This window comes from Lissotriton vulgaris, unplaced genomic scaffold (genome assembly GCF_964263255.1).
Source record: "Lissotriton vulgaris unplaced genomic scaffold, aLisVul1.2 SCAFFOLD_3313, whole genome shotgun sequence".
Classification (NCBI taxonomy): Eukaryota; Metazoa; Chordata; class Amphibia; order Caudata; family Salamandridae; genus Lissotriton; species Lissotriton vulgaris.
The window spans coordinates 138,899-166,832 of record NW_028251218.1 but is presented as its reverse complement, the minus strand read 5'-3'; the positions used below and the strand labels follow the sequence as shown (position 1 = coordinate 166,832).

General features: G+C 47.7%; 1 protein-coding gene and 1 long non-coding RNA gene across 2 annotated transcripts in view; one reads left to right on the top strand and one right to left on the bottom strand.

The window, feature by feature from the left end:
• The window catches only part of GTF2H5 (general transcription factor IIH subunit 5), a 35,046-nt gene extending 16,897 nt beyond the window's left edge, over window positions 1-18,149 (bottom strand). The window contains exons 1-2 of the mRNA XM_086950738.1: window positions 18,007-18,149; window positions 903-1,022 (exon numbers count right to left, since the gene is read on the bottom strand). Of these exons, the coding sequence (XP_086806864.1) occupies window positions 903-937 (35 nt within the window). The 5' untranslated portion in view covers window positions 938-1,022; window positions 18,007-18,149. The remainder of the gene's footprint in view (window positions 1-902; window positions 1,023-18,006) is intronic.
• A 166-nt stretch (window positions 18,150-18,315) lies between these two features.
• LOC147662976 (uncharacterized) overlaps window positions 18,316-27,934 on the top strand; it is a 64,649-nt gene continuing 55,030 nt past the window's right edge. Inside the window, exon 1 of the long non-coding RNA XR_015305447.1 lies at window positions 18,316-18,513. This is a non-coding gene — a long non-coding RNA (uncharacterized LOC147662976). The remainder of the gene's footprint in view (window positions 18,514-27,934) is intronic.

The following is a 27,934-nucleotide window of genomic DNA, read 5'->3' as shown; positions in this document are numbered from 1 at the left end:
AGAGGACTGATGGATTAGACGTTATCTCCTTTGGTGCTGAACAGATTTGGTTTGCCAATGTTAGGTGTATCCTTAGCTGCCCATTGCTGCATTGTGATGTGCCAAGCATCAGTCTCTGCGCTGTCAAAGAGTCTTTTTGTACCTAAAGGCCAGATTGAAGGTGCACTCTGGCAGAGATTACAAAACCTGGTAAAGTCAGCGCAGAGGTATTTGGTTGGGAGAGCATTGATGGCATTTCCTGAAAGGCATAATTTACATCACCCCCTACGCATCTTCATTCTCTGGAGTTGACGGAGATAAGGAAGTGCAGAGACCGGAGTCAGGAGCCCAATCTTCCTAAACTGTCTCCAAAGCACATCGAGGTAAAGGTAAATATGATTGCAGGAGTCTAAGAAGTGTTTTACTGTGACGGGCGTGGAAGTTCTTACCATGTGGGCCTACTCCAGTGAAGAAGGAACACATTGAATTTTGGACGCCCATCAGTATGTGTCCGTTCCCAATGGTAAAGAAAAAACAATCTAACAATGGACCAGTGCCAATGCACATTACCAACTGAGGGAGGAGTCACAGGGTATCTTGTGAATCAAAAATACTTCTTTGAACAAAATACAACTTGCAACGTCTGAGTCGAACACTAGATGACAGGAGTAGATAGAGTATGTGTATCTACACCCACACATCCTACAAATATACATTTACCAGTTTAAGCACACTTTCCATTTACAGTTTTAATACATCTTCAACATATTAAAGCTTTAGTTTGAAACTTTGCTTGTCTTTCAAACCAAGCATAAAACTACTCATATGGATAGACTACTATTAGAGAAGCAAATTAAATGCAGAAACACAATCTAATTTGAGAATTCTGACAATAGAGGAGAGAGAATATATGATTTACCAACCATTCTATAAGCACTCCTTTTAGAACATTCACCATCTTCTCAGGATAGGTAACAATCAGTCAGCTGGCTTTAGGGGTTTTCTCTATTGATCCAGATTGTAGATATTATTTGTTTGGAGAGCTGAAAGACAAAATTAAGTGATATGAGCAGAAATATTAATGTTAATAATTACTTTGAATTGACTCCCTTAGTGAATGAATATGTATATGTTTGCACTGTGAACACTGTAAATTGATTGTCTGTAGTTGCTCAACAACATTTTCCCTACAAATATAATTGGGTTTAAAAAAGACACTAAAGGAGGGAAATTTGGCAAATTTTACAGGCTTATGATAGACACACAAGCTATTCCAATTACTTAAGTACATCAGAGAAACATATTCCACATTTTGTCAACTAGAAACTATGGTTAATTTAAGATTTGTAGACTTGAAAATGTGAGTTTGAAGATATTGGTCAAGTAGAGCAATTTGTTGTTTGAATAAAATAAGGAACAGGTACAGTACATATTTTTAGGAATAAAATCCTTGATGGGGCGGTTTCTTCCCTTTAGCCTCTCGGCTGTTTTGTTTTGGAGTTTTTTGTATAGCACAAACTAGACCCGAAGGTATAGTTGCATTACAGACCAACACATTCATTTTTTGTTAGGCATGGGGAGGTTAAGTGATTTGCCCTGAATCACCGAACGTTGAGCGTCACTGCAGAGACTAGAATCTGGTTCCCCAGCTTCGAGCTCGACCACCCTAGCCGTTAGGTAACATCTTCCCAGGGAGCCACCCATAGGAATGAGGATAATACAATCACCCTTACTATATGTACTGATGGTTTTCCTACTGCACTTTAGCATGAATTTGAAGTGAAAAGGAGTAAGAGAAAGGCCACTTTAGCATTAGATGCTAGTGTATTGCAGATTAGTAGGATAGGAAAATGTAAGAGTCTCATGTGTCCTAAATGGGTAAGGTTGTGGTGTCATGTAGGAATAGCTCCAACATATCACACCATGCTTCTGCAAGGATGTATATGCACCAACACATTGGTGTGAAGGAAAATGTGTGAACATGTGAACATAAGCAGTAATGCATGTGGATACTTGCCATTAGAGTCTTTGTCTTACAGTTGATACCGCAATGAGTATAGCACATAGGGATGTGCCCAGAGCTGAGGGGACATATGTTTGGAGGTGCATTATTGCAGCAACTCTAGTAAATTCTTTGGAGTTGTATGGGATTGAATTCACACAGGCTTGGTAGACGAGGGGCCCACAGAAATGACCAATATGAAACTAGTTTAAGTATATGCTCTACGAAGTCCACACAGAAGGAGCAGATAGCCACCTACAATCAGCCACGAGTCAACCCTCTTATGACAGGGAGCGGTCCATATTAATGGGCATTATACACCTATGTGAAGAGTCCATTCAGTAAGGCGGGGGAAAACTTCAGCAACGTGCATTTTGCAGACAGTCATAGTATTTCTCAGAGTAGTCCAGCAAACATGGCAGAGATCAGCTTGCAGTAATACAAATCTGACTAAAGTATATAATTGGCAGTGTAGAGAAATCATAGGAATGTGCATTATACAGCCACTACATATATGCTAAGGGATTCATTCAGGAGTTGCAGATAAGAACTCCAGGGAATTGTCAAAAAACACATCTGCAGTTGCCTGTACGAGAAATTAAGAGAAATAAAAACCAGTGAGTTTTGTAAAGTAAACTCAGTCATGTAGTCAGCTCCGCCAAGTGTGATAAACCGCATGATAGATTAACGTATTTTGATAATTTCCACCAAATCACAGGGGTCGGATATTGCCATGCAAATATGTCACATGACAGGGCTGGTTAGTTGAGCAAATAAATTGTTGAGCAAGCAGCGACCCCCTTCACTGTAGCAGGACCCAAGCAACTCTCCTTCAGCTGCTGTAATCCATCAAAGTGGCTGCTAGGGCTTTGACTAAGTAAATTCAGTACCAACTCATTTCTGCCGTATTGCCCGCCTACCTATCATGGGATCTCCGAGTGTATGCATGTTTGAAGAGGGAAGAAGTCATGAATCCAGCTGAGTGCTCCTGTGCCACGGATCAGGACGGTGTGTGGAACAATCATGATCATGAAAAAGTTTAGCCTATGGCCAAGTAAGATAACTCATTCCATGCATGTAATTTATCTTCAGATCAAGCCTGACTCAACATTGGCTGCACTCTTAGTAAATGGATCAACGTAAGCTTCTCACTCTGCTCCAATCCACCTCTACGCTGCATGAACATCAATTTGAGATGCTGCACTTTACAATGCCCATTTTTGAGTAAACAGCTTTATTTGGGATTTTACATATACGATATAGTACAGTAATATCCACTAGATTTGTTTAGAGTTACTGCGTTGTTAGAACCGGGACCCTGGCCGGCCAAGACTCGCGTCGAGGTCAGTCAGGGATCGCCACTTCTAAGTGTCAGGGCAAGGGAGTCACACACCAAGGCAACCCCTACTCGCCCTCTAGGTAACGTGGCGCGAGCAGCAAGGCTAAACTTGGAGGCGATATGAGTTAAGTATTTGCGCACGCACCCCAGCAACAACACCCAAGGCCCACCACAAAGGAAACTCCACACAAGGATATATATAAAAATAGCCTTTGTATTACACCAAACACATTAGATAAAACACACACTTTACAATGTGCCAGGGGCACGGGCAGAATTTACAGGGGATATTGTACAAGACAGGGCCACCTGGACCACTGTCAGGAATCAGAAGTAGCACTTTCAAAAATAGCACTTAGAATGTAAAATCTTTAGCACCAAAATAGCACACAATATAAAAATAGAGCGCACAACCAGTAATCACTGGTAACCAGGATCTCACTAGCACCACCTGCACTAGGGAGAAAACAACCACCTAAGTATCACAATACCTGTAGGGGTGTAAGAACATACACATGATGCAATGCATGACATTCATTCAGAGGTGTAAAGGCACATGACGCATAAACAATACATTCAGAGGTGCAGAGAAAGTACAATTGCGCCAAACTCACGTAAGTCACCACCTGTGACTGTCCCTAGGCCCTCTGGCCTTGTTGGGGCTAGGACGCCCTGTGTCCAATGTCAGGGGGCCTAAACGTTGCAGTTGCCCACAAAGTGCTGGGCAACTGTGTAGCAATTGATGGGGCAAAACACACGTGGGAGCCTCGCAGGCTCTGTGCCCTAGAGCAAAGATGTGCCCCCTAGAGCCTCGCTGGGCTCTTAACACAAATGTGGCGCTGTGGAGCCTCTCTGGGCTCTTAAACAACAATGGGGGGCTCAAGAGCCTCTCTGGGCTCTTCAAAACAACTTTGGCGCCTGGAGCCTCTCTCCGGGCCCTAAGAAATAAATGTGGCCCTCCAGAGCCTCACTGGGCTCTACACAAGTGTGCCGCCTTGGTGGAGTCTCCCACGGGGGACTCTGAGCGTGCAATTGCCCCCTTGAGCCTCGCAGGCTCTATGCCCAGCTGTCGCCTTTTGGAGCCTTCTGCAGGCTCGACACACCAAAGGGGAGGGGCGCGGGCACCAGCAATGTACCCCGACGGCCCCCCCTTTCCCAGTTGCTCACTCACCGGCTGTCGGTAGCTGCTGCGGCGGCTGTCGGCAGAGAGCTCCCGCTCCTCGGGACTCTCCTCACAGGCTGCAGCTGGAAGGCTCCCGCCTCTCCCACGAGACGGGCCAGAAGTCCGGGGCTCTCCTCTCACTCGGGAGCCTCGGCAGGACGTGCAGGCTGCTTCCTGCTTCTCCGCCTGGCCCCGTCACGCTGCAACTTGCCTGGCTTCCTGCCTCGGGTGTCCGCCAATGGCAGCGCGGCCCCGAGCAGGGAGGCGGGCACTTCCGGGTCGCACTTGGCAGCGGCCCGGCAACGTTTTTAAACACCCCGGGCTGCAGCGGTGAGTCTCCCAGGCACGAAGTCGAGGTGGGCACTCGCTATAATGGGCACGAAAATAGCGGCACGGTCCCTGGCGAGGTGGGCACTCGCCAGGGTCTTCAAAAATCGGCAAATTAGACGGCAAATGCCGGGTGGGCACCGGCTCGGGACAATAAAGCGCCCTGAGGCGCTGGCAGGAAATCGAGCGCGCTCTCGGCGCTAGAGGGGTGACCACAGCGCTCCCAAGCGCTGCAAGCAAAATAAAGCGCTCTTAAGCGCTAAAAGGCAATCAAAAGCGCTCCCAGGCGCTAGGGGCCAACAAGCCCAGCAAAAGTCCTTTCAAGGGCAGGGGGGCAAGGCTGGGCCCAGAGCCAGCACACTGGGTCTCCAGGCAGGGAGACACCCCAAGTGGCGGTCCTCTGGCCCAGCAGCAGCAACAGCAGCCCCCTCAGGATCCTGGAACAAGAACAAGTTCAGTGGGGACACAGCCCCATTTTTATACAGTGCATTCCTTTGTCCAAGGGTGCAGAGTGGGGGCGGAACCAGTCGCAGCTGGTTCTTGAGTACTCTGTTTACCTCAACCACCCTCTCTATTCACTGGCAGGGCTTGGGTCATTAGACGCACCACAGGGGGGCGGAGCCAGCATTGTGTGGGGAAAACCCAGCCCCTCCAGGACACAGGTACACTCCTCCCACACATCACTCATGCTAATCTCCCACTCACCACCGGGGCAGACCCATCCAGACTTCCTGGAGCCTGGCATGCCAGCCAGCTCCAGCCAATCACACGCCAGCACCCTCACAGCACACGTACAGCCATGTCTAGAAATGGCGCTCCCCTACTAGACACATACATGCTGCATACACCATCTCGCAGCATTCACTCTCACGAGTTCACACATACCAGACTCAAGCCTGTACACCCCACGCATCAGGAACTACCAGGGACACATACATTCCCCATGCATTCCTATGGACGGGCAGGCCTAGCTCAGCACATGCACTCAGAGTGCGCACGCACTTTCCACTGGGACACAGTGAAAGTGCGCAGAATCCCTAAAATCATCATTGCCAGGTCACCATTTCACGCAAAAAGTCTAGGGGTGAACCTGCCCTAAGGGCCAAAGTCCAACACAACCCCCTTCCAGCCAAAACGCAGGGGAGACCAATCACCACCGTGATGGACTTCCCTGCTTGGGGCGATAGAACACGGACGCGGGCCCGCAACTGCAGGGACACCCTCCTGTTCTATGCCACGGTGAACCCATGGGATTCCTTCTCAACACATTGTCTGGACCAACTGGGCTACCCCACTGGTACTCCCAAGCTGTCCGCGGCCAGGACCAGGCCCTGGGCCACCCAGGTGCCACCGGTCCTTGCCTATTCACAGAGTGGGGGGTAGTAACCCCTGGTACGTAGTAGCCATTCTCCACTCTTCCTGTCTGCAAGACAGGACTAGACTGCCACTGGTTCACCAGCCTTTGGTCTACAACCTCAGGCGGACCAGGAGTCTCAGGGAAGGCTCTCCTCCCCCTACCTCTTCTTCTAGGGTTCCTCCTCCTCCGGCGAGGGGTACACCTAGCACGCCATTCCAACCCAGGGTTCAACCCCTCAGGTTGCACCGGGGTCAGAGGTGGGCTCTCCCACCCTCTGCACCCCCTTCCAGAGGTCTGCCCTCTCCCAACTGGAGAAGTTCCTCTGGAAGAACCGGTCAGGACACTGGTTACAGTCGTCCTACCCTTCAGGTCAGGCTGAACCTGAACCTGGCCTCCCAACCTCCGGTCTAAAACCTTTGGCGGAATAATTGCCTGGCACTCCAGGACTTCTGGGGACTCACACGCAATCCCCCTGAGGCTGACACATGACCCATGTGTCGTGTGACTGTCTGCCTGGCGCAGATCTCCCGCCTCCTGTCCACCTGACAGTGCGCAAAGATCCCCCAGCACAGAAGTGGCGCCACCCGGGTCCCCCCAAGAAGATCTAGCCCAACTGGCTAGTCTCTGGTCCACTGGTGCATCCACTGGGAAACTCATCCCCCAATCACTCCTCACTTCGGACTTCTGTGCACTCCCTCCTGGAGTAGCACTGCCGGACACTGGAACCACTGGAGCTCTAGTTACAGATGCTCCAGGTTCCCTAGACACTAGGAGATCATCCTCAAATGGACTAACAGGACAGCCTAGGTCCCGAACCTGGTGTTCCCTTAAGAAACCATCCAAGTCCTGAGGCAGGGCTTTGGGCGTCTGGGGACCCTCGGTCTCCCCCTCACTCCTGCTCCACTGAGCCAGGCAGTGAGCCCCTACACCCTCCTCGCTATCCTGGGACCTAGCTGGACTACACTGAGCCTCCTCCACCACGCTGGGCTGGAGGATACCTGAACCACTACTTTTGGAGTCACTCCCTAATGACTCTAGAGAACCTCTAGCACTCTCCCAGCGGTCTGCTTCATCTGCAAGCTCACATGCGTCAGACAATCCACACCCCAACAGGTGTGTGCGCAACCCTGGAGAACAACAACTGAGCAACTGCTCTCTGAGAAACATATCAAACAATAGGTCCCAATCACATTTCGTGGGCTCCCGTACCCAATCACACAGGGCTCCACAACAGTCATCCTCAAAATCTACCCAAGACTGGTGAGACGGTTTCCTAAGGTTCCTAAACCTCAACCTATTCTCCTCCTCTGGGGAAACAGGAACCATACTCGGGGGACTGGGAGTGGGATTTCCTACACTGAAATCTATGTAGCTGCCACCACTGGACTCAACCCTCCCTGGAGAATCCAGACAAGCAACACTGCGCGCAGGGGATAGTCCACCCTCCAGAGCTACTTTGCCTCTGGTGGAGGCCCTCTCAGCCTCTAGCTGTTGCTTCTTAACCTCCAGCTGTTGCTTTCTAACACCCAGCTGTGCCATAGCCTGGGCATGCTCCAACCTGAGCTTTTCTAAAGCCAGCTGGTGCTCCCTTTCTCTCCTCCTATCTTCCAGCTCCTCTGGGGACAGGGAAAGGGATGAGGCGCTGCCTCCTACACTGGACCCAGCAAGGGACTCCCTATCTATGGGGTCCTCACTATCTGCTGGCATCCCTGTGCTATCATCTTCTTCCTCCTCTTCTGAATCTTCAGGGCTCCCCACAGACCCACCACCCTCCTGGTGTGAGGCCCGGGCCCTTTCCTCACTGCGCTCAAGATCCCATTGATCCTCTTGCCATTTGACCATGCATCTCCTAAGTGCATACCAGCCTGACTGATCCGCCCCTATGCCTCTCTCTTCACAGAACTTTCTCAGCTCCCACACACCGTATGTGGCTAGATCATTGAAATCAAAAACAAGCTCCATTCTGGCAGACGTTCTGGTGAAAAGATTACACAGGGAACCTAGGGGTCTGAGCTAACACAGGAGTACACAATTCACAAAGGTTCAGCAAGTTCCCTCTCCCAGAGAACTCACACTCACTTGCCTAGTGCCACACACCATTCATTCACACACAACCCCCCCCTCGGACTGGTAAGGCAGTTTCTACCACCCCTGATACCTCAACCTGACCACACGTGACACAGGTACCAAACTATGGGCGCGGGGCAGGGGAACAAATGTACTGGACACAATTAAACAATGATACCTTCAGGAGAAGAAAATAATGGAACTTCAAAAACAATAATCCCCTAAAATGTGGTCATCTAAAATGCAGAGTTTTGTAATGTGGCCTGTCGCCACTGTGGTACAACGCAAACACAAATTCTCATCCTCACCGCTTGCCGCCAATGTTAGAACCGGGACCCTGGCCGGCCAAGACTCGCGTCGAGGTCAGTCAGGGATCGCCACTTCTAAGTGTCAGGGCAAGGGAGTCACACACCAAGGCAACCCCTACTCGCCCTCTAGGTAACGTGGCGCGAGCAGCAAGGCTAAACTTGGAGGCGATATGAGTTAAGTATTTGCGCACGCACCCCAGCAACAACACCCAAGGCCCACCACAAAGGAAACTCCACACAAGGATATATATAAAAATAGCCTTTGTATTACACCAAACACATTAGATAAAACACACACTTTACAATGTGCCAGGGGCACGGGCAGAATTTACAGGGGATATTGTACAAGACAGGGCCACCTGGACCACTGTCAGGAATCAGAAGTAGCACTTTCAAAAATAGCACTTAGAATGTAAAATCTTTAGCACCAAAATAGCACACAATATAAAAATAGAGCGCACAACCAGTAATCACTGGTAACCAGGATCTCACTAGCACCACCTGCACTAGGGAGAAAACAACCACCTAAGTATCACAATACCTGTAGGGGTGTAAGAACATACACATGATGCAATGCATGACATTCATTCAGAGGTGTAAAGGCACATGACGCATAAACAATACATTCAGAGGTGCAGAGAAAGTACAATTGCGCCAAACTCACGTAAGTCACCACCTGTGACTGTCCCTAGGCCCTCTGGCCTTGTTGGGGCTAGGACGCCCTGTGTCCAATGTCAGGGGGCCTAAACGTTGCAGTTGCCCACAAAGTGCTGGGCAACTGTGTAGCAATTGATGGGGCAAAACACACGTGGGAGCCTCGCAGGCTCTGTGCCCTAGAGCAAAGATGTGCCCCCTAGAGCCTCGCTGGGCTCTTAACACAAATGTGGCGCTGTGGAGCCTCTCTGGGCTCTTAAACAACAATGGGGGGCTCAAGAGCCTCTCTGGGCTCTTCAAAACAACTTTGGCGCCTGGAGCCTCTCTCCGGGCCCTAAGAAATAAATGTGGCCCTCCAGAGCCTCACTGGGCTCTACACAAGTGTGCCGCCTTGGTGGAGTCTCCCACGGGGGACTCTGAGCGTGCAATTGCCCCCTTGAGCCTCGCAGGCTCTATGCCCAGCTGTCGCCTTTTGGAGCCTTCTGCAGGCTCGACACACCAAAGGGGAGGGGCGCGGGCACCAGCAATGTACCCCGACGGCCCCCCCTTTCCCAGTTGCTCACTCACCGGCTGTCGGTAGCTGCTGCGGCGGCTGTCGGCAGAGAGCTCCCGCTCCTCGGGACTCTCCTCACAGGCTGCAGCTGGAAGGCTCCCGCCTCTCCCACGAGACGGGCCAGAAGTCCGGGGCTCTCCTCTCACTCGGGAGCCTCGGCAGGACGTGCAGGCTGCTTCCTGCTTCTCCGCCTGGCCCCGTCACGCTGCAACTTGCCTGGCTTCCTGCCTCGGGTGTCCGCCAATGGCAGCGCGGCCCCGAGCAGGGAGGCGGGCACTTCCGGGTCGCACTTGGCAGCGGCCCGGCAACGTTTTTAAACACCCCGGGCTGCAGCGGTGAGTCTCCCAGGCACGAAGTCGAGGTGGGCACTCGCTATAATGGGCACGAAAATAGCGGCACGGTCCCTGGCGAGGTGGGCACTCGCCAGGGTCTTCAAAAATCGGCAAATTAGACGGCAAATGCCGGGTGGGCACCGGCTCGGGACAATAAAGCGCCCTGAGGCGCTGGCAGGAAATCGAGCGCGCTCTCGGCGCTAGAGGGGTGACCACAGCGCTCCCAAGCGCTGCAAGCAAAATAAAGCGCTCTTAAGCGCTAAAAGGCAATCAAAAGCGCTCCCAGGCGCTAGGGGCCAACAAGCCCAGCAAAAGTCCTTTCAAGGGCAGGGGGGCAAGGCTGGGCCCAGAGCCAGCACACTGGGTCTCCAGGCAGGGAGACACCCCAAGTGGCGGTCCTCTGGCCCAGCAGCAGCAACAGCAGCCCCCTCAGGATCCTGGAACAAGAACAAGTTCAGTGGGGACACAGCCCCATTTTTATACAGTGCATTCCTTTGTCCAAGGGTGCAGAGTGGGGGCGGAACCAGTCGCAGCTGGTTCTTGAGTACTCTGTTTACCTCAACCACCCTCTCTATTCACTGGCAGGGCTTGGGTCATTAGACGCACCACAGGGGGGCGGAGCCAGCATTGTGTGGGGAAAACCCAGCCCCTCCAGGACACAGGTACACTCCTCCCACACATCACTCATGCTAATCTCCCACTCACCACCGGGGCAGACCCATCCAGACTTCCTGGAGCCTGGCATGCCAGCCAGCTCCAGCCAATCACACGCCAGCACCCTCACAGCACACGTACAGCCATGTCTAGAAATGGCGCTCCCCTATTAGACACATACATGCTGCATACACCATCTCGCAGCATTCACTCTCACGAGTTCACACATACCAGACTCAAGCCTGTACACCCCACGCATCAGGAACTACCAGGGACACATACATTCCCCATGCATTCCTATGGACGGGCAGGCCTAGCTCAGCACATGCACTCAGAGTGCGCACGCACTTTCCACTGGGACACAGTGAAAGTGCGCAGAATCCCTAAAATCATCATTGCCAGGTCACCATTTCACGCAAAAAGTCTAGGGGTGAACCTGCCCTAAGGGCCAAAGTCCAACATGCGTCCTTAGGACCACAGTTAAACTATATTGTGATCTGATGAAAATCTTATAACTCATCTCTAGCCCTCCAGCCACAACTCAGTATCAGACTTCAGTCTTCATCCACCCCTCTCAGCCCATACATCGCAAGAGTTGTGTGTATTGGTTTGGACATGTTAACCTGACGTTTTTGCCTCTTACCGCCAGGGTAAAATTACTTAATCAGGCTACCAAGAACTTTAGGATGTACAGAGTCTCAAGGAAGGTTGGTTCTTACAGCACATGTAGGGATTTTATGTTTCTACTTGAGACAAAACTTCCATTAGTCATATAAGTCAGGGTTAAAGTAAGTTATCATGTAGAAGTTAAAAAAAAGGCACCCAAACCAACTGCATACTTACAATTATGTTTTATAGAGGTTTGTAATGGATGAATGCTTTATTTGATATTGTCATATAAAAACAAGAGCTCTGTTGAAGGAGCTATCGGTCACCAAGGTGCTGCAGGATCAGAGAAGAAATGGTGCCATCTTTGCTTTAAGCTGTATCAGACTACAGGAGGTAGCCCATATACTCAAAGGAGACTAGGGCAATCATCTATAACATACAACAATTGTACCAAAAGGGTGTTAATTGGTGGTCAGTTACCTATAGCACAATTAATTGCCAAGAGTTGAATCTAAAAAGGGGAGAAAATCAGGGATACAAATTTCTTTTGTAACAAATTGTACTTTTGTGAATATACATATTTGACATATTTCGTTTCATATGCTCAAACATATGGAAGGGTGGCACTGCTTTACATTGAATGACGTAACCTGTAGGATACTGTGCACAAGTGCTCGTGAAGGATTGTGACAGTGATAAGTGGCAAATGAGGAAGTATGTACAGCGATAGGGAAGGGCGCAACAAGTGAAGATAAAAATTTACACAGTTAGGATACCTAAACAATAAATGGTAATGAATACAAAATTAATCAAGTGGGGTATTCTTGAGGGGAGCACAAGAAAGAGATCCGCTGTAAAAGTCGACTGCGTTTCGGCCTGTAGAGGTATTAGGCCATCATCAGGACCAGGTTACTGTTACTTATCTGACAAAGATCTTTTTCTTCATGTACTGGTATCCTTATTGTGTTCTACAGTAAATAACAAGCATTTACAATGCAATGGTCTCTGCTTTGTTAAAGTTAGAGCTATTGGCATTGCAAATGGCATTTCTTTCAAACAGAAATAAATGGTATTGTCATTTACAATGGCAATAGGTGAGCATTAGAGAGCAGTAGAGAGTATTAGCGGACACAGAGCCACACACACACACACACAGAGCCACACACACACACACACAGAGAGCCACACACACACACAGAGAGTCACACACACACACAGAGAGTCACACACACACACACAGAGCCACACACACACACACAGAGCCACACACACACACACAGAGCCACACACACACACACAGAGCCACACACACACAGAGCCACACACACACACAGAGCCACACACACACACACACACACAGAGCCACACACACACACACACAGAGCCACACACACACACACACAGAGAGCCACACACACACACACAGAGAGCCACACACACACACACACACAGAGCCACACACACACACACAGAGCCACACACACACACACAGAGCCACACACACACACACAGAGCCACACACACACACACACACAGAGAGCCACACACACAGAGAGCCACACACACACAGACAGAGCCACACACACACAGACAGAGCCACACACACACAGACAGAGCCACACACACACAGCTCTCTGCCCAGTAACGCCCTAGGGAACAGAGGCACGAAAAACCGGATCACAAGCAGGTAACCGAGGCACAAGCAGGGAACAGAGGCACGAACAGAGGCATCTAAACCGGATCATAAGCAGGGAACCGAGGCACGAAAACCGGATCACAAGTAGGGAACAGAGGCACAAGCAGGGAACCGGATCACAAGCAGGGAACCGAGGCAAAAAAACCGGATCACAAGCAGGGAACAGAGGCACAAGCAGGGAACAGAGGCACAAGCAGGGAACAGAGGCACAAGCAGGGAACAGAGGCACGAACACCGGATCACAAGCACACCCAGGGAACAGAGGCACACCCAGGGAACAGAGGCACAAGCAGGGAACAGAGGCACGAACACGGGATCACAAGCAGGGAACAGAGGCACAAAAACCGGATCAAAAGCACAAAAACGGGGCACAGATGCACAAAAACCGGGAACAGAGGCACGAAGACCGGGAACAGAGGCACGAAGACCGGGAACAGAGACACGAAAACCGGGAACAGAGGCACGAAAACCGGGAACAGAGGCACGAAAACCGGGAACAGAGGAACGAAAACCGATAACATCGAAATACAATACTACACTCACAGAAATGGCCTAATTGGCTGGGGGTTCACCTTTGAGGAGCGAGCAAAATAGAAATTGGCCCTTGGAAGCCACATGACCCAATTCAGGAGGGGTCCCTGTAAGGTCTGCAGGGTGTCGCCAAGATCAGGCAGCACCTAGGGCCTTCACTCAGGATCTTTGTTGTGCCCACTGATCCAGGGTCATCACTGGGTCACAGTGCTTCAGATCCCGACACCCCTTCTATGGGTCCAGGCCAGGTGTCCCTAGAAGCCGCAGATGGAACGTGCATTCACTGCGAGCCCTCGTCGCCAGTTGTTTGCTGCTCTGGGGTACCCTGGGCACAACAGCGTGCCCTCTGCCCAGGTGGTTCCTATAATGGGATTCTTCAGAAAACAGGGAAGCTCGTCAGTTAGTCGCACGTGACGTGCACAACCAAAAGAGCCCGAGCCTGGGGTTCCCTACGACGGCAACGACCCCGCCCTGCCTGCCTGAGTGCACTCCAGCCCTTGCCTGCCCTGGCACTCCCGGCCCCTGCCTATCTCCTTCTGCTCCGCCCTACCCCCAACTCTCCTCAGATGGAGATTATGGTATTGCAATGTCATTTATCTAGCGCTTACTACTGCTGAGGAGGCGAGACATTGACTCGCTTTGATAATCGAAGTTTCACTGAATGTGAGCGAGTGTACCAAGTTAACAGCACATTTTTCACATTCATATTTTGATGCGGGGTACCTCTCCTGCCCCCCCAAAATGGTTAAAATGACATCAAATTTGGTCTGAAAGTGAGATCGTTGGAAGCAGCCCCATGAACCCGGCTCATCAAAGTCAGTGGCCTGCAAGAGTGAGTTGCTATCCGCAGATGATGCATTGTGTGTTCTGTGAGATTTACAGATATCCAGTGACAGAACCGCCAAATGGCCACTTACTGTCATCCTCGCCTTAAGAGTTTGTTTTTAATCCAACAGCGTACACACTTGTAGGTCCATATCCGTGTTTTGAAAAGTGAATATACACATCCGAGAATCCAAGGGGCTCTCAGATAAAAACTTTGGAGTGACTGAAGGCGAATTTCTAAGCTGAACTCTGCACATCTCCAAGCAACAGTAACGTGGCAACTTCGGACATATATGGAAAGTAGAAGGCCCAATTCCCAGCAACTGGCGAACCCGTACCAGGCACCGTGTAAAATAAATATTACTAAAGTACTATGGCAGTCCCAACAAGGCCCCAAGGTAGCCAGGCCCTCGCTCGCACTGATAAGCAGGCGGCGGGCACACACTTGAGCCCTGTAGAAGCTCAGAGAAGTACTAAGGGCAGAGCATGCCTACCAGAAATCGAAAATAAGCATTTGCCCTAGGTTGTATGGCCTGTTGCTGGTTCTACTGCAGCGGGCAGTGAGAGCAGAATCCACACCCCAAGATGATTCCCACACAGGATCGGCTGCCATTTTACAGCCATTGTTCCCAGCCTGGCAGACCATCCCCCCTGGGGAAAAGGAGGGGGGCTGCGGCTCAGGGCAGACCGGCTGCACGTTTACCAGGCACACATCAGAAGTGGGGGGCGGGGAGCGATCAGACTTCAAATGGCGGGGCAGTCTATTTCCGTCCCCACCCCCGCATTAGAATGCGGCTAAAGAGCCTCCGATGCTGCCGGGTTCAAGAGGACCAAATCAAGTCTAGCATTAGATTGGACAAACTTCTGTAACACCACCCCCCACCCCACGCGCTGTGCACTGTTCCAGCAGGCAAGGTTTAAAAGAGGAGCAACGTCAGTTCCAGGCCCGGTATGCAATGCAGGGCTCTGCTAAAGGCGTCTTGTACGTGATCTTCACAGCAAGCAGCTGCCTGTTGGAGCACGACCCTCTGCAACATTGTCCTGCCGCTCATTAATTGCTCCGTACCGCCGCAGCTCAGTGCACATCATTCCGGGGGGCCACAGCGCCAACCTCACCGCCCCCCCCCCCCCCCCCCCCACCGCAGTGCCGGCAGTCCTCAGATCTTCAGCCCCGACAGCAGCGATGTTAAAAGCAGCTTACGCACCTTCTTGCAGCAATTGCTCCGGTGCCTCCCGGAAGCAGCCGCAAAGGCCCCAGCGGCTCCGATAAGCGCACCAGAGCAGCAGCCGTCCGACACCTCGCAGGCAGCACGTTACCAGAGCAGGCGTGCACTCGTCCACAGATGCCCTCCACTGTTATTGCTGGCCCCACTGCAGCGCCCAAGTCTATATGTGGGCACAGGTTCCCACTGCCAGGCGCCGGGCCCGACCATACCGCCCGCCGCCTCTGTTTTTTTCTCGGCCTCAGTTTGGGACAACACACAAACCGATTGACGGAACTGGACAGAATTATTAACAACAAAGGTCAAAATGAATTTCAGTGACGATATAGTCGCTGACTCGTACATGTCTCAGTAGTAGGAAGAACTGTACTTCCGATACTCGCTTGTTACGATTCTCCCGATTGGTCTCTTGCAGAGCATGCGCCTCATGTTAGGCAGTTGATGTCTCCATGCTTTCTTTCTATCCGTGCTCGTTCTGGTGTTACAGGGCATATACTTATCTGTATGCGATCAACAAGTAAAGACTATTGAAGCACTACTGAGAGAGGGCCTTCGCTCCGACCAAATGTTCTTTTCCTAATTAATTCAAAAAAGCTTTGAAAAGCTACGATAGTGCCAAGGTTTAAAAGCGAACCAGCCATGACACCACCATGTTTCTTCGAGGGGAGGCAGAAATCCCTCGGAGAAACCACCGTCATTTTCGGATTCGGGCTTTGATTTCTTTCTCTCCTCTTCCCATTGGCTGGAAGGTAAAATTCCAGCCAATGGGAAGAGGAGAGAAAGATAACAGAAAGAAAGTAAAAAAACACCCCCCTGAATCCCGTCTTCAACAGAGTGACGCCCCTCTCCTCCAATTGCTGGCCTCCGTTTAGAAAGACAGCCAATGGAGAAGAGAGGCGGGTTCAAGCCCCCATACTGTAGACATAAAGTCTCAGAGCGAGACTGCGCAAGCACAGCCTTCGTAGTCCGAGACCTAAAAAGGAATGCTTTCTTTTAGTAGCTTATTTTTCAAGCCTGCTTCCAAGCAGACTTTCATCTTCAAAAGGCATTTTGAGAGCTGTGGACCACTAGGCAGCATCAGTGTCCCACTCTTTGACGTATCAGTTTCTATGAACTGCACTAGAACCACAGTAGGCCAATGCTGAAGCCCTGATGCAGTCAAAAGAAATGTCCGCTAAAACTACGGCTTGTTTTTCTATACTTTTGAGCAAATCTTAACACTTTTGACCCACCGGAACTGCTTTGAGCAGCGATTTGAAATCTGATCTAAGAGACTATTGTGATATCGTCTACTGTTCCTTATTTAAGAAGACATCAACAGGTAAGAGTCTTCTTTATTGACACCTTCACCAACGACATCAACTGTCATCAGGTACAGCCTTTGTTCTCATCTGTCATTCCTCACACTGAGGTCATAACATTCCAAGAGGGGGGATAGATAACATTAGGGGCTAAACTGTCACAACTATACAATGTAAGTTCCATAAACCATGAAGAGAGAGTCGTGCCCCAGCATAAACATCCTTAAGGCAGAGTCCACCTTTTTCTCAGCAGGATCTTTCAAAATATTTATTCTGCCATTGAGGATCTTCCTACCAAGCTTGCCACCGCAAAGACCACCCTGATAGCATCAGGTAGCTTTATCCTCCATTTTTTCCAAAGGATAGAACCTGGCTATAAATTTTGAAAGATTGATCTTCTCTTGGCCTTTTCATTCATTTAAAATCCCATCCATAATGAAGCAATTGGCATGCCCAAATAAGGTGCTTTCTTGAATTATCTCAACACACTCTTTTGGAAAGATCCAGGAGCATACTCTATGGCAAACTCAATATTTCGCCTAATATGGGTCAGCATTTGAAGCAACAATACCTTAGAAATATATTTCCTTTTTGGTCAATAGCGGGAGCCAAGTAATCACTATACTCTGAATCAGAAACATCTGAACATCAGGATATGAGCTCCACAGACTTTGTCATCAGAATTTACCTCATGTGTCAAGACCGAGACATGGGGCGTTAAGAAATGACTGGCAATTCCTGGTACAGAGAAGGCTGCTGCATAGCCGATTAATATCAGGAGGGCAGTCGCACCGCTAGTAGATTCCTCTTGCCAGTTGAGACAATCCACCTGTTTGATATTCTTTTGTGATAGCACCGCACTGACAGCAAGATTTATGTCTAAGCCGAACGTAAATATCAGCGAGAAAACAACGAAAAGCCACATAAAAGTACAGTTCAAAAGACAAATCTCACAAATGAGTAGACTGAAAACCAAGCAGCCCTGTTCGTTACTATACCCCTAGACTGTGTACCATCATCATAACTTGTATGAAACGGAATAATAAATACAATAATTATAAAAACCATTATTAATTGTAAACATTACCAAGTCATAACGGAAGTTCTTGATCTCCGAGCTCAACTCCCTGTTCAGGAGTAAAGTCTTGGGTTCTCCTACATTGCTCTTTACGCTTGCGAAGTGCAAACCCCACAGGAGGAGCGAACCAATCGGAATGGTACTTTACAGTGACAGACGTGCTGTGGGCGGTGCTAGTAGGGAGATGGGAGCCATATTCCAGTATTAATTTTACAATTGGTCAGAAAAGAAGGACTTGTTCCGGAAAGGGTGACTATTCAGCACCGGAAGTAATGTCTCCATGCACCCGGAAGAGACCGCCCCAGTTTTACGGGCCGACCGTCTTCTGGGAGAGGTGTTTACATGCAGCATTTTTAGATGCTTTGAAAACTTTGGTGCAGGTGGCTAGCCGAATACCTAACAAGGGGACAGTACAGGTTGTCTGCGTCTGTCGGCGGATAGAAGAAACACGACAGAGCACGGCATGTGCTCTGCACTTTTCGTGTCGCACAAGCAGGCGATACACTGGCAGTATAGGTGAGCGGCTGCAGTGGTTGTCAATCTGTGGTGGGGCACAACTGTCAAAGGGCGGACCATTATCAGCTAGCAGGTGACACAGTAAAGTTGCCGGATCAGTGCCTGGTTGTGTATGTTCCTAGTCGTTTTTCTAGGCTACAGAGTAATCACGTATAAGCTCTCTGGACCTTTGAGTGGAACCGTCTGATGGGTAGTTCATCACATTGCTTTAAACCAGGTGTCTCCAATCGGTCGTTCGTGAGCTACCAGAAGCACTTTAACACCTTTAGAGTAGCAAGCAGCCAAAGTTCATTTGAAAAAAAGCACAGTGTCACATTTTTCTTTCAAAGTTAAGACAAGACTGTATTTATTTGCACTTGTATCTTCAGGCTGCAGATAGCAGGGCCTGATAATGAGCAGTGCTGGAGTCAAAGACCTGACCAAGGGCACAGAGGTAAAGAACTGAGGTATTTAACTCTTAAATAAATCCTTGTCCGCTCCATATTGGAGTGAGAACAAAATAATGTTTCTGAATCCTTTTAAATGGTAGAAAATGAAAACGTTAACTCTTCATTGTCATTTTCTCCCATTTCACAGTGTCACATTTCAAACAGCTGGCCTCTTGCATCCAGTAGCAAGGAGACAATGTGCCATAATTATAACTGAAAAATACAGTCCTCTTTTATTTAAATGAGAGAATTTAAACAAAGAAGAAAAATATTTCCATGAGAAATTAAGTCTTAATAATTTTCTCCACTTTTAAGTAAGTCAATGACGTCTTAATGTTTTATGAAGCATGTTTCTTCACTTTAAATTCCTCCCATTTAAACAAATGGCTGTATTTTTCTGTTATAAATATGACCCCTTGTCAACAGAACACTGGTAGAAAGATGCCTGGTGTTTGTAAATGTGACACTTAGAAATGGGATTATATTTGAATGATGCGTTTTATGGAATCCATATAAACATAAAGTTAACTCTTCAGTTTAATTTTCTTCAATTTCAAAGTGTCGCCTTTGCACACAGCAGGCATCTTGCTCCTAGTGGCTAGTACACATGAGCCATATTTATATCGGAAAAATACAGCCATTATTTTAAGTGGGAGAAATTTAAAGTGCAGAAAAATGTTCTACACCAGGAACATTTTTTGCTGAATGTTTTCAGCACTTCTCTCATTTAAAAAAATAGTTGTTTGTATTATACATGTAAAGGTGCCCCATATGACGGAAGGTATTCCAGTGCCACAAGTACATACGATATTGGCTGTCAGTCACCCATACACATTTATCCCCTCCGTACCCACACATGTTCATACATCCCCAAAGGCCACACACTCACTAACTCACACATGGCACTCCTGTCGTAGTGCCCCTAGTCAAAGTATTTTGTTCAAACCATAGAATCTGTCTGTATGGACATTAGGCTTAAAGTCAATGGAGCTGGGCATGAGGATGATGGTAAGAATGCACAAGTTGCTTAGCCTTCAGCAGCTCACAATGATTTTCACTGATCAGAAATAGCTCTCACTACAGAAAATGTTGGGAGACCTCAGCTTTATACCAAAGCCACTGGCAAACACACTGCTACTCTACCAGAGTCATTTCCCTAGAAATCTAAGAGACAACTTGCCATAGATGCAGATGTAAGTATGCAGCATAATTATTTAAAAAAAAGATTTTTTTTTTACTGAAATGTATTTAATTTTATAATAAGGTTTAGAAAAACACAAATGTACAAAAATATACAAATGTTGTTGCAAGTTTAACATGAAGAGGGTAAAACTTGAATAAAAATATAATTTTTCTTTCAAATTCATTAAATTGTGTAAAACATTTCAGTGCTTAATTTTTGTAAGAATGTATACATTATTGCACACAGAGATTGGAACAGGTGAAGCAAACAACTAATGCTAAGTGTTTAATTTAAAGAAGACAAACTTCTTTTGAGTTTTGTTGCACTATTAACCAAATTAGCCTTCACAAGTAACCAGTGATGGTTCAGATGAATCTGGGAATACCAGCCTGCTTTTGTAGTTTTCAAACTATATTATGCAAGGGTCATGATTTCTTTTTAGAAACAGATCTACCACCCTGTAAATTTGGGCTCCTTTAAAAGAATGGAAGACAAGCAAGTGGCCTCACCTTTTGGCAATGTGTAACAAGAGCTAAACCGCTTGCTGTTGTTAAATGTGAATGGCAAACCAGAGTCTGGTCATAGAAGAAGTTTAGGCCATGCCTTCTTAGGACGCACATCAGAATGCAGTCAATCATGCAGACCCCTACTAGAGGCATCTGAGTTTGTTAATGGAAGTGAAGCATGAGATTCCAAAACGTCTGAAATTAGACATTTCTTTCCAGTGCCTACACTTCACACAATCAGGCATAATTCAGAGTACCCAAGCCAATTTAGAGTAGTTAGGCCATTGCTAATTATTCCAACAAGTTGTTCTGCCTTGATATACACATTTTCCCAGAGGAAGAACATACTCTTACCTTCATCTCTTCCCATTCCCGCCCTTCCATCCTGAGTGCAGGTGAAGGAGCAGATCTGTCCCAGCTGTACACAAGGTTTCTCCTTTATTTTACCCCTTTTTCGACTCTCATGAGGGTTCAGCCCTGCAGTTTATTCTTCACCTTTTTCTACCTATAGTGACATTGCATCGCTCGTCTTAAAACTAATCTAGTGTCTGTTGCCATCAATCAGCTGATTCAGTTCTTAATTTGTAAAAGAATGAGTGTTGCTACCCAAAGCCCTGCCGAGAAGCTCGTGGCCAGTGCTTTTAAATGTCAGCTTGCCAAATACTAAGGCTGCGTAGTCTTGAATCCACCTCATGCCTCTTTAATCCACTACCAGACACTCCATTCCTTTTAATCTCGCTTTTGCAGGTTTCTCCCTTTGTTTCTGTTTTACCTTCAATTTCTTCCTTCTCCTTTCCCCATTGTGTGTTTTTTACTCTCTTGTTCTCAGTAAATGTCTTATAAGGGAAAAAAGTGCCTCTACCCCAAAAATTTGTGCTGCTTTTAGGTCTCGGCTAGCGTAGGCTGCGCTTGCGCAGTCCCGCTGGCGAGATTTATGTTTCTTAGTAGTGAGGCTTAAACCCGCCCCTCTTCTCCATTGGCTGGCTTCCTAAACGGCGGCCAGCCATTGGAGAAGAGGTTTGTTTCTCAATTTAAGCCCCGTCTTTTTGTGGTTTGAGGGGTGTGTTTTTTCGCTTCTTTCTCTCCTCTTCCCATTGGCTGGAATGTAAACAACAACAAGTCAAAACACTCCAGTTGTTTACATTCCAGCCAATGGGAAGAGGAGAGAAAGAAAAAAACGCCCCCAGTCTGAAAATGACGGGGTGTTTCTCAGATCCATTTCTGCTTGACCTCAGAGAAACATGGTGGTGTTCATGGTGTGGTCCACCGCGTATGTGATTGTTTTTATTGCGCGGGTCGCATGATATTTTTAATTCCTAAGCGGGTGCCCACCCCGCTGTTTATTTTCAATTCGGGGGAGCCTGCCCCTCATCTGCCCCATTTTCACCACCGCAGCCCGGGTCTGCAGGGAATCACCGCCGCGGCCGGTGCTCTTGCGGCGCAGTGTTCGCTTCGGAGAAAGAAGCAACCATCGCTGGTTGATCTGAAAATAGGGTGCTAGTCTGGACCGCTTGCATCCTTGAAACTACAGAAGCGCGTCCGAGACAGAGAGGGAAGTGCTTCCGGGCCTTGCAGCGAGCGAAGCGACAGCGCAGAGGCAAAAAGCTGTGGCGAGGAGCGCTGCGGCAGACAATCGCAGCATTAGGCCGGGCAGCGGGGGTATTTTGCAGGTCAGTGTCCCTTCTGCCCCTGCTGGGGTGGAGGGCAGGGTTATTGTATGCATTAAAAAATTACCGGCTGTCGTAGAACCTCGTAGAGGTAGAAATGGCTGACACACCTCTCCCCGCTACCATCTTGGAGCGTCGAGTATGCTCCGTGCTGGTTAATGTGATCTATGGCTAGCTTTCCCATTCCATTATGGATGCCACGATCTAGCTGGTGGTGGCCTTCACTGTTAATGGACGTAACGTGGCAGCCATTTCAGCCATTGGCTTTTCCCACACCACCGGGAGCGCTCACTCTGGTGTCAGACAGTGAATGTGGGACCAGTCAGCATGCCATAGTGGGCAGAGGGCTCAGCCTGACGTCAACCCGTGTGATTCCAAGACTGTAGTGATGGTGATATCCCTCTCGGGTTTCAGGTGAAGTCAAAACATGTTTCAATTTGCTGGATTGTGTAGAAAAGAAGGAAACGTGGGGGTGCGTGTTTTTTAAACAGATGCTTAATCAGAGCGCTCCTCTGCTGTCAACATCACCCCCCCAGGAGATGCGCTGAGGTAGCTTCCCTTCCTCCCTCACTCGCCCACCCCTCGGAAGGGAGGTCTGCGCCTCCAGCTTCAGATCACTAGACCGGCTAGGGCTATACACAAGGGCTGGCTTTCACTTCCTGCTCGAAGCCGCCCCTCCTCCCCTCCTGTTGCAAACCCTTCCATTTCACGCTTCTAAGCACAGCTTGCTCTCCAGAGACCGGCGTCTAATGGCTCGGATGCAGTCACCAATTTTCTCAGCTCACACTGCCCTCACAAGCCTCCGACAGCAGAGCTGTCCCTCAGTTTACATATCACTCTCAGGCCTGGAACAGCAGAGGTATCTGTCAGCTCACACAAACAGCTGGGCTATCCCAAAGCTCACACAGACCGCACAAGTCTGGGACTGTAGATTTGTTCTTCAGCTCAAACAGATTAGACATTTTCTAGGGGTTCTGAGGCAGTCATTGGTTACCATGCGTGCAGTAACCTCTGTCTGTGGTACAGTCTCTCCATGGTGTCTCCCAGTACTGGCTCTCTCAGGTGCGTAGCTGAGTGACTCACCATTAGCATTTCATTTACTCATGCATTCAGAGCAGTAGTAAGAGTGTCATTTATTAGTACCATTAGGCTGGCTCTGTGTGGGGATCTGTGTGTGTGTGTGGTTCTGTGTGTGTGTGTGGTTCTGTCTGTGTGTGGCTCTGTCTGTGTGTGTGTGGCTCTGTCTGTGAATGTGTGGCTCTGTCTGTGAATGTGTGGCTCTGTCTGTGAATGTGTGGCTCTGTCTGTGCGTGTGTGGCTCTGTCTGTGTGTGTGTGTGGCTCTGTGTGTGTGTGTGTGGCTCTGTCTGTGTGTGTGTGGCTCTGTCTGTGAATGTGTGGCTCTGTCTGTGCGTGTGTGGCTCTGTCTGTGTGTGTGGCTCTGTCTGTGTGTGGGTGTGGTTCTGTCTGTGTGTGTGGCTCTGTGTGTGTGGCTCTGGCTCTGTGTGTGGCTCTGTGTGTGTGGCTCTGTGTGTGTGTGGCTCTGTGTGTGTGTGCGGGTACGTGTGGCTCTGTGTGTGGCTCTGTGTGATTGCAAATGCAATAGGTCTCGCATTTGCGAGAGATTAAGCTATTGGCATTGTAAATGACAATGCCTTTTATTTATATGTTTTAAAAACAAAAATAATGTCATGAGCAATGCCAATAGCTCTAACTTTAACGAAGACGAGACCATTGCATTGTAAATGCTTGTTTGTGCATGTTACCATCTGGACTTAGAGCGCTAGGAAAGCCCACAAATTACTGAGGGAGTCTACCTGCACTTGGGTAAAGCCGCCAACGCCTCTGTCACGGGGGACCACACGTCCCATCAACCCATGCTGCAACACCATCATTTGCCAGCACTATAAAAGCGCACCGTGGTTTAGCTGAGCCTGGAGGAGCCTGGGCAGGGCCATCTCTCCAACGTCCTCCTTGTTTAAGTAAAGGTACTGTTGCCCAGCAAACTATATTAATGCACTTGCCGCCTATTTACACCCCCAGCCTTTTTGAATGGGATTATATGTCATTGATGCTTTAATATGCCAGTCGCTATATTTATTTTTACATTGCTCTTTTGTTATTTGACTGCTCAAAACTTTGTTTCTGGGTCGATTGTGCTTGATTATGGGGAAAAGGAAGGCTACGGAGGGAGGGATTGGTCTTTTTAAAACAAAGAAATCTAATGCGGGCAACAATTGTCTAATCGATAAGATCAATAATAAGTTGGACAAGTACGAGGCAATATTTGCTCCTGTATTGACCTTTCCCTCACTTGTATCTCCAGCCCCCCTTCTTCCAATCCCCTGAGTAAACAATAGAGAATTCCTGGGATATTTGGAATTTAAAAACATTTATAGAGCGCTCGTATACTAAAGCAGTTTCTTGGCGCTTGGGATATTCAAGAGATAAGTAAAACAGGGGCATGTAACTACTACCATAGACAAGATAGATCCACTGCTTGTACACTTCTCTGAGTCATCTGGTTCTGGTCTTCTACCTTCGGTTTCTTTTGATGGTGCTCTTCCATTTCACAACCATTTTGCCCCGTGTGACTTGTCAGAGGAGCAGGACTCTCTTGACACTCCCTTGCGCGTACCTCTTCTGCATCAACCTTGTTTACCTCTTCTACTTCTGATCAGGCCTACTATATACTTTGCTTATAATGGATCTGAAGGCGAGTTAGGGGAGTTAAAGTCAATGATACTCTCCTTGATCACTTCTTTGAATTAGCTCATACCACCAAAAAGGGACAACGTAGTTAAGTCATCAATCTATTAATCAAACTTCAACACTACTCTTAGTTCCATCTTTAGCTGAACCAACCAGCTTATTGACGGTCTCATGTTATATAGGGACCGCCTCTTCTATGGCTCAACCTCCTTCTGTAAATCATGATCGATGCCCTGTTAGGCCTGTGGCCCAATGGACTTCTAGGGAAGAGTAAAACAACTACTAATACACTTAGCACTCAGTTCTCTAGTGCATAGAATGGTCACTCAACATCCAACAGTCTTTTCTCCCACAGGATTCCTTATGCTTATCCGTCCAAACTAGTTTTGCATCCTAGTAACAGTAGGCACACGATCGCAGATTCTATTGTGATGATAAATGTTCCTAAGCTGACTCCCCATGCTAGCCATAAAGGGTCACATTGGTTTTGGAAAATCGGGGGCAGACATTCAGTCATTCGAGATGACATAATTAGTGTCTAAATGTTAGTTAAAACCAATTCCACATACAATACGGTTGAATTAACCCTTAGGGACAAGGCTGATAACCTGATGGCTCTTGATGACAGGACTTGTCCTCCTAGCCACTAAAACATTCAATGTAAGTATTCTAGGCTGGTCCATCACATTGACAAGGAACAGCAGTCTTGTTAGGTTTCTACTAATAGACCTTTATGCCTTGGCGATATTGATTATCTTAGTGGTGCAGTTGGTATATCCTTTAAACCGTTAATGCCAACATCCCTTAATTTCACTCAGTTTTCTTTATTAGAGGTAAGCCGGGTGTCTGAATTTTTAACCTGCCCCTGTTTACCCGAAGCCCATCCTTATTTTAATTTGCTAGCAGTAATGAGCTTAATCCTACCACTGCTATGATCTGCGATTCTCATCCACCTATTAGTAGTGACTTGCATACTGTAATTGAGTTGATTCAGGCTCATGGTCTAAACGAGGTATCTGCAAGTTTGAGGCCCAGCGTGTTGTCCCTCATATCTTGGAATTTTGCCAGACTTGGGTCCAAGGTACCTCTCCTCGATTGGAACCAACTTATTGAGGACTATGATTTGTGTTTGTTTGAAGAGATGTGGTCCAACATTCTTATCAAGTCTACCTTATCTTGGCGGTTGACTTTCATACAACATTTGAGCCGCTTGATAGAAATGAAATCCATCTAACTAGAGACAAGGATGCTGCATGTGCCTTTCCTGTTTTGGACATTCCGCCTATTAACATATGGTCACAAGTAACTCTCCAACTGAATGCTCTATCTATTGAACTCAGGCTCAGGACGGTCAACTGTAGAACAAAATTTTACTCAAAAGGGACACATAACTTCAACAAATTAAATCCTATGAGTAGAGTCACAGGGATGTGGAATTCCTATAGCCCGACGCCCAGGACATATTGTTTGGGGTCAAGGGCAACAAGTTTTAATGTGTATTTTGTCCTTGGGACAAGTAGGCCCAACCCCCTGCAGCACAAACCCTTTGGCTGCCAGTTTGCAGTAGCACATTAAGGGCCAGGGAAGGGCACTGCCTGAAGTTAAGTTATTACTTGTGTGCCTATGTTAATGCTGTTCAAACTTGTATTTATGGTTCATTAATTGAAAGCCTTTATTATTAGGGTGAGTGCTTTAAGTAAATGTAAGTTCTGATCGCACTACAGACAGTGGTTATAAAAATGTGTACTCAGGGTTTCAAAGTTTAGCAATATGAGGGTATGCATAATGCTCCCAGAATGCTCTCTGATTAGATGCAAATATTTGCTGAAGTTTGAGAGCAAGATTAATGACTCTTTGCTTTCAATATAAAATGTTCCTAAAAAAATGAAAGTAGGAAAAAAAATAATTTTGCTAAAGTACTGTGAAATTTCAGGTACAGTTTCTTTGCAGCATCATTTAGTAAAATGTGTTGATGCATGCTAGTATTTTGCAAAAAATATTCATATTGGAAAATCAGTGTAACCAGTTTCAATAAGATTTTGAGAAACAAAAATAAACAAGCATTGGCAAAGCCAGAAGGTCTGAAATTAGTGATCAGCTTTTTAGTTTTGCCAATACGTGACTTGTTTTGGCAGGGTTTTTGTAAAGCCTACTTGATGTGAGAGCTGCTGGGCCCTCACCATTATAATAGACATTGGCAAACGTAAAAAAATTGGTCTAAAACAAAGCACAAACTGCCACATTAGTTACTGCCACTGAACAAAACTACTTTGTGTGCCAATATACTCCTTGTGAAAGAGCTTAATGCCGTCACTCGCAGTGAAACCAGCCGATACAGAGAGAGGAGAGAGAATTCTAACAAACACATAAAGGTTGTGGTTAACGCTAGACCAAATTAGAGGCCCTATTATTAAAGAAAGTCTCAAAAGTGCATCCTTGGTATATGTCCCTGCATTAAGTGCAGCTGTATGGCTTTCGTGAATTTACAAGAATTTATAGAAGTAGGGCTAGAAATGTACTCCTGGAATATTTGTGAACTGCAGTTTATCATGAGCAAATATGCATGTGTCGATTTGACATGCGAAAACCCGAGTGTTTGCAAGGTCATTTTCCCATCAACCACTTTTTTCCCAACTCTGGAAGAAGGTTTACGCCTGCCATTGTCAGGAGTAAATATCCAACATTTCTCAGTATGGGAAAAGATTAGAGAAGAGTTGTTGAAAACCCTTAAAACATGCAAGTTAGTAGATTTGCACAGACTTAAAGGGGATTCCAACCCTGGAACTATTGCTTACCACTACATTCAGTCAGGTGTGTAGATCTGCAGAAACGTGGCAACATAAAGGGATTGCTAGTATTCAAAAACTACTATGGTATGAGCCCTGGCTCAAGCAGAGAGGCTATAAAAGAGCTTTTATATAATGAG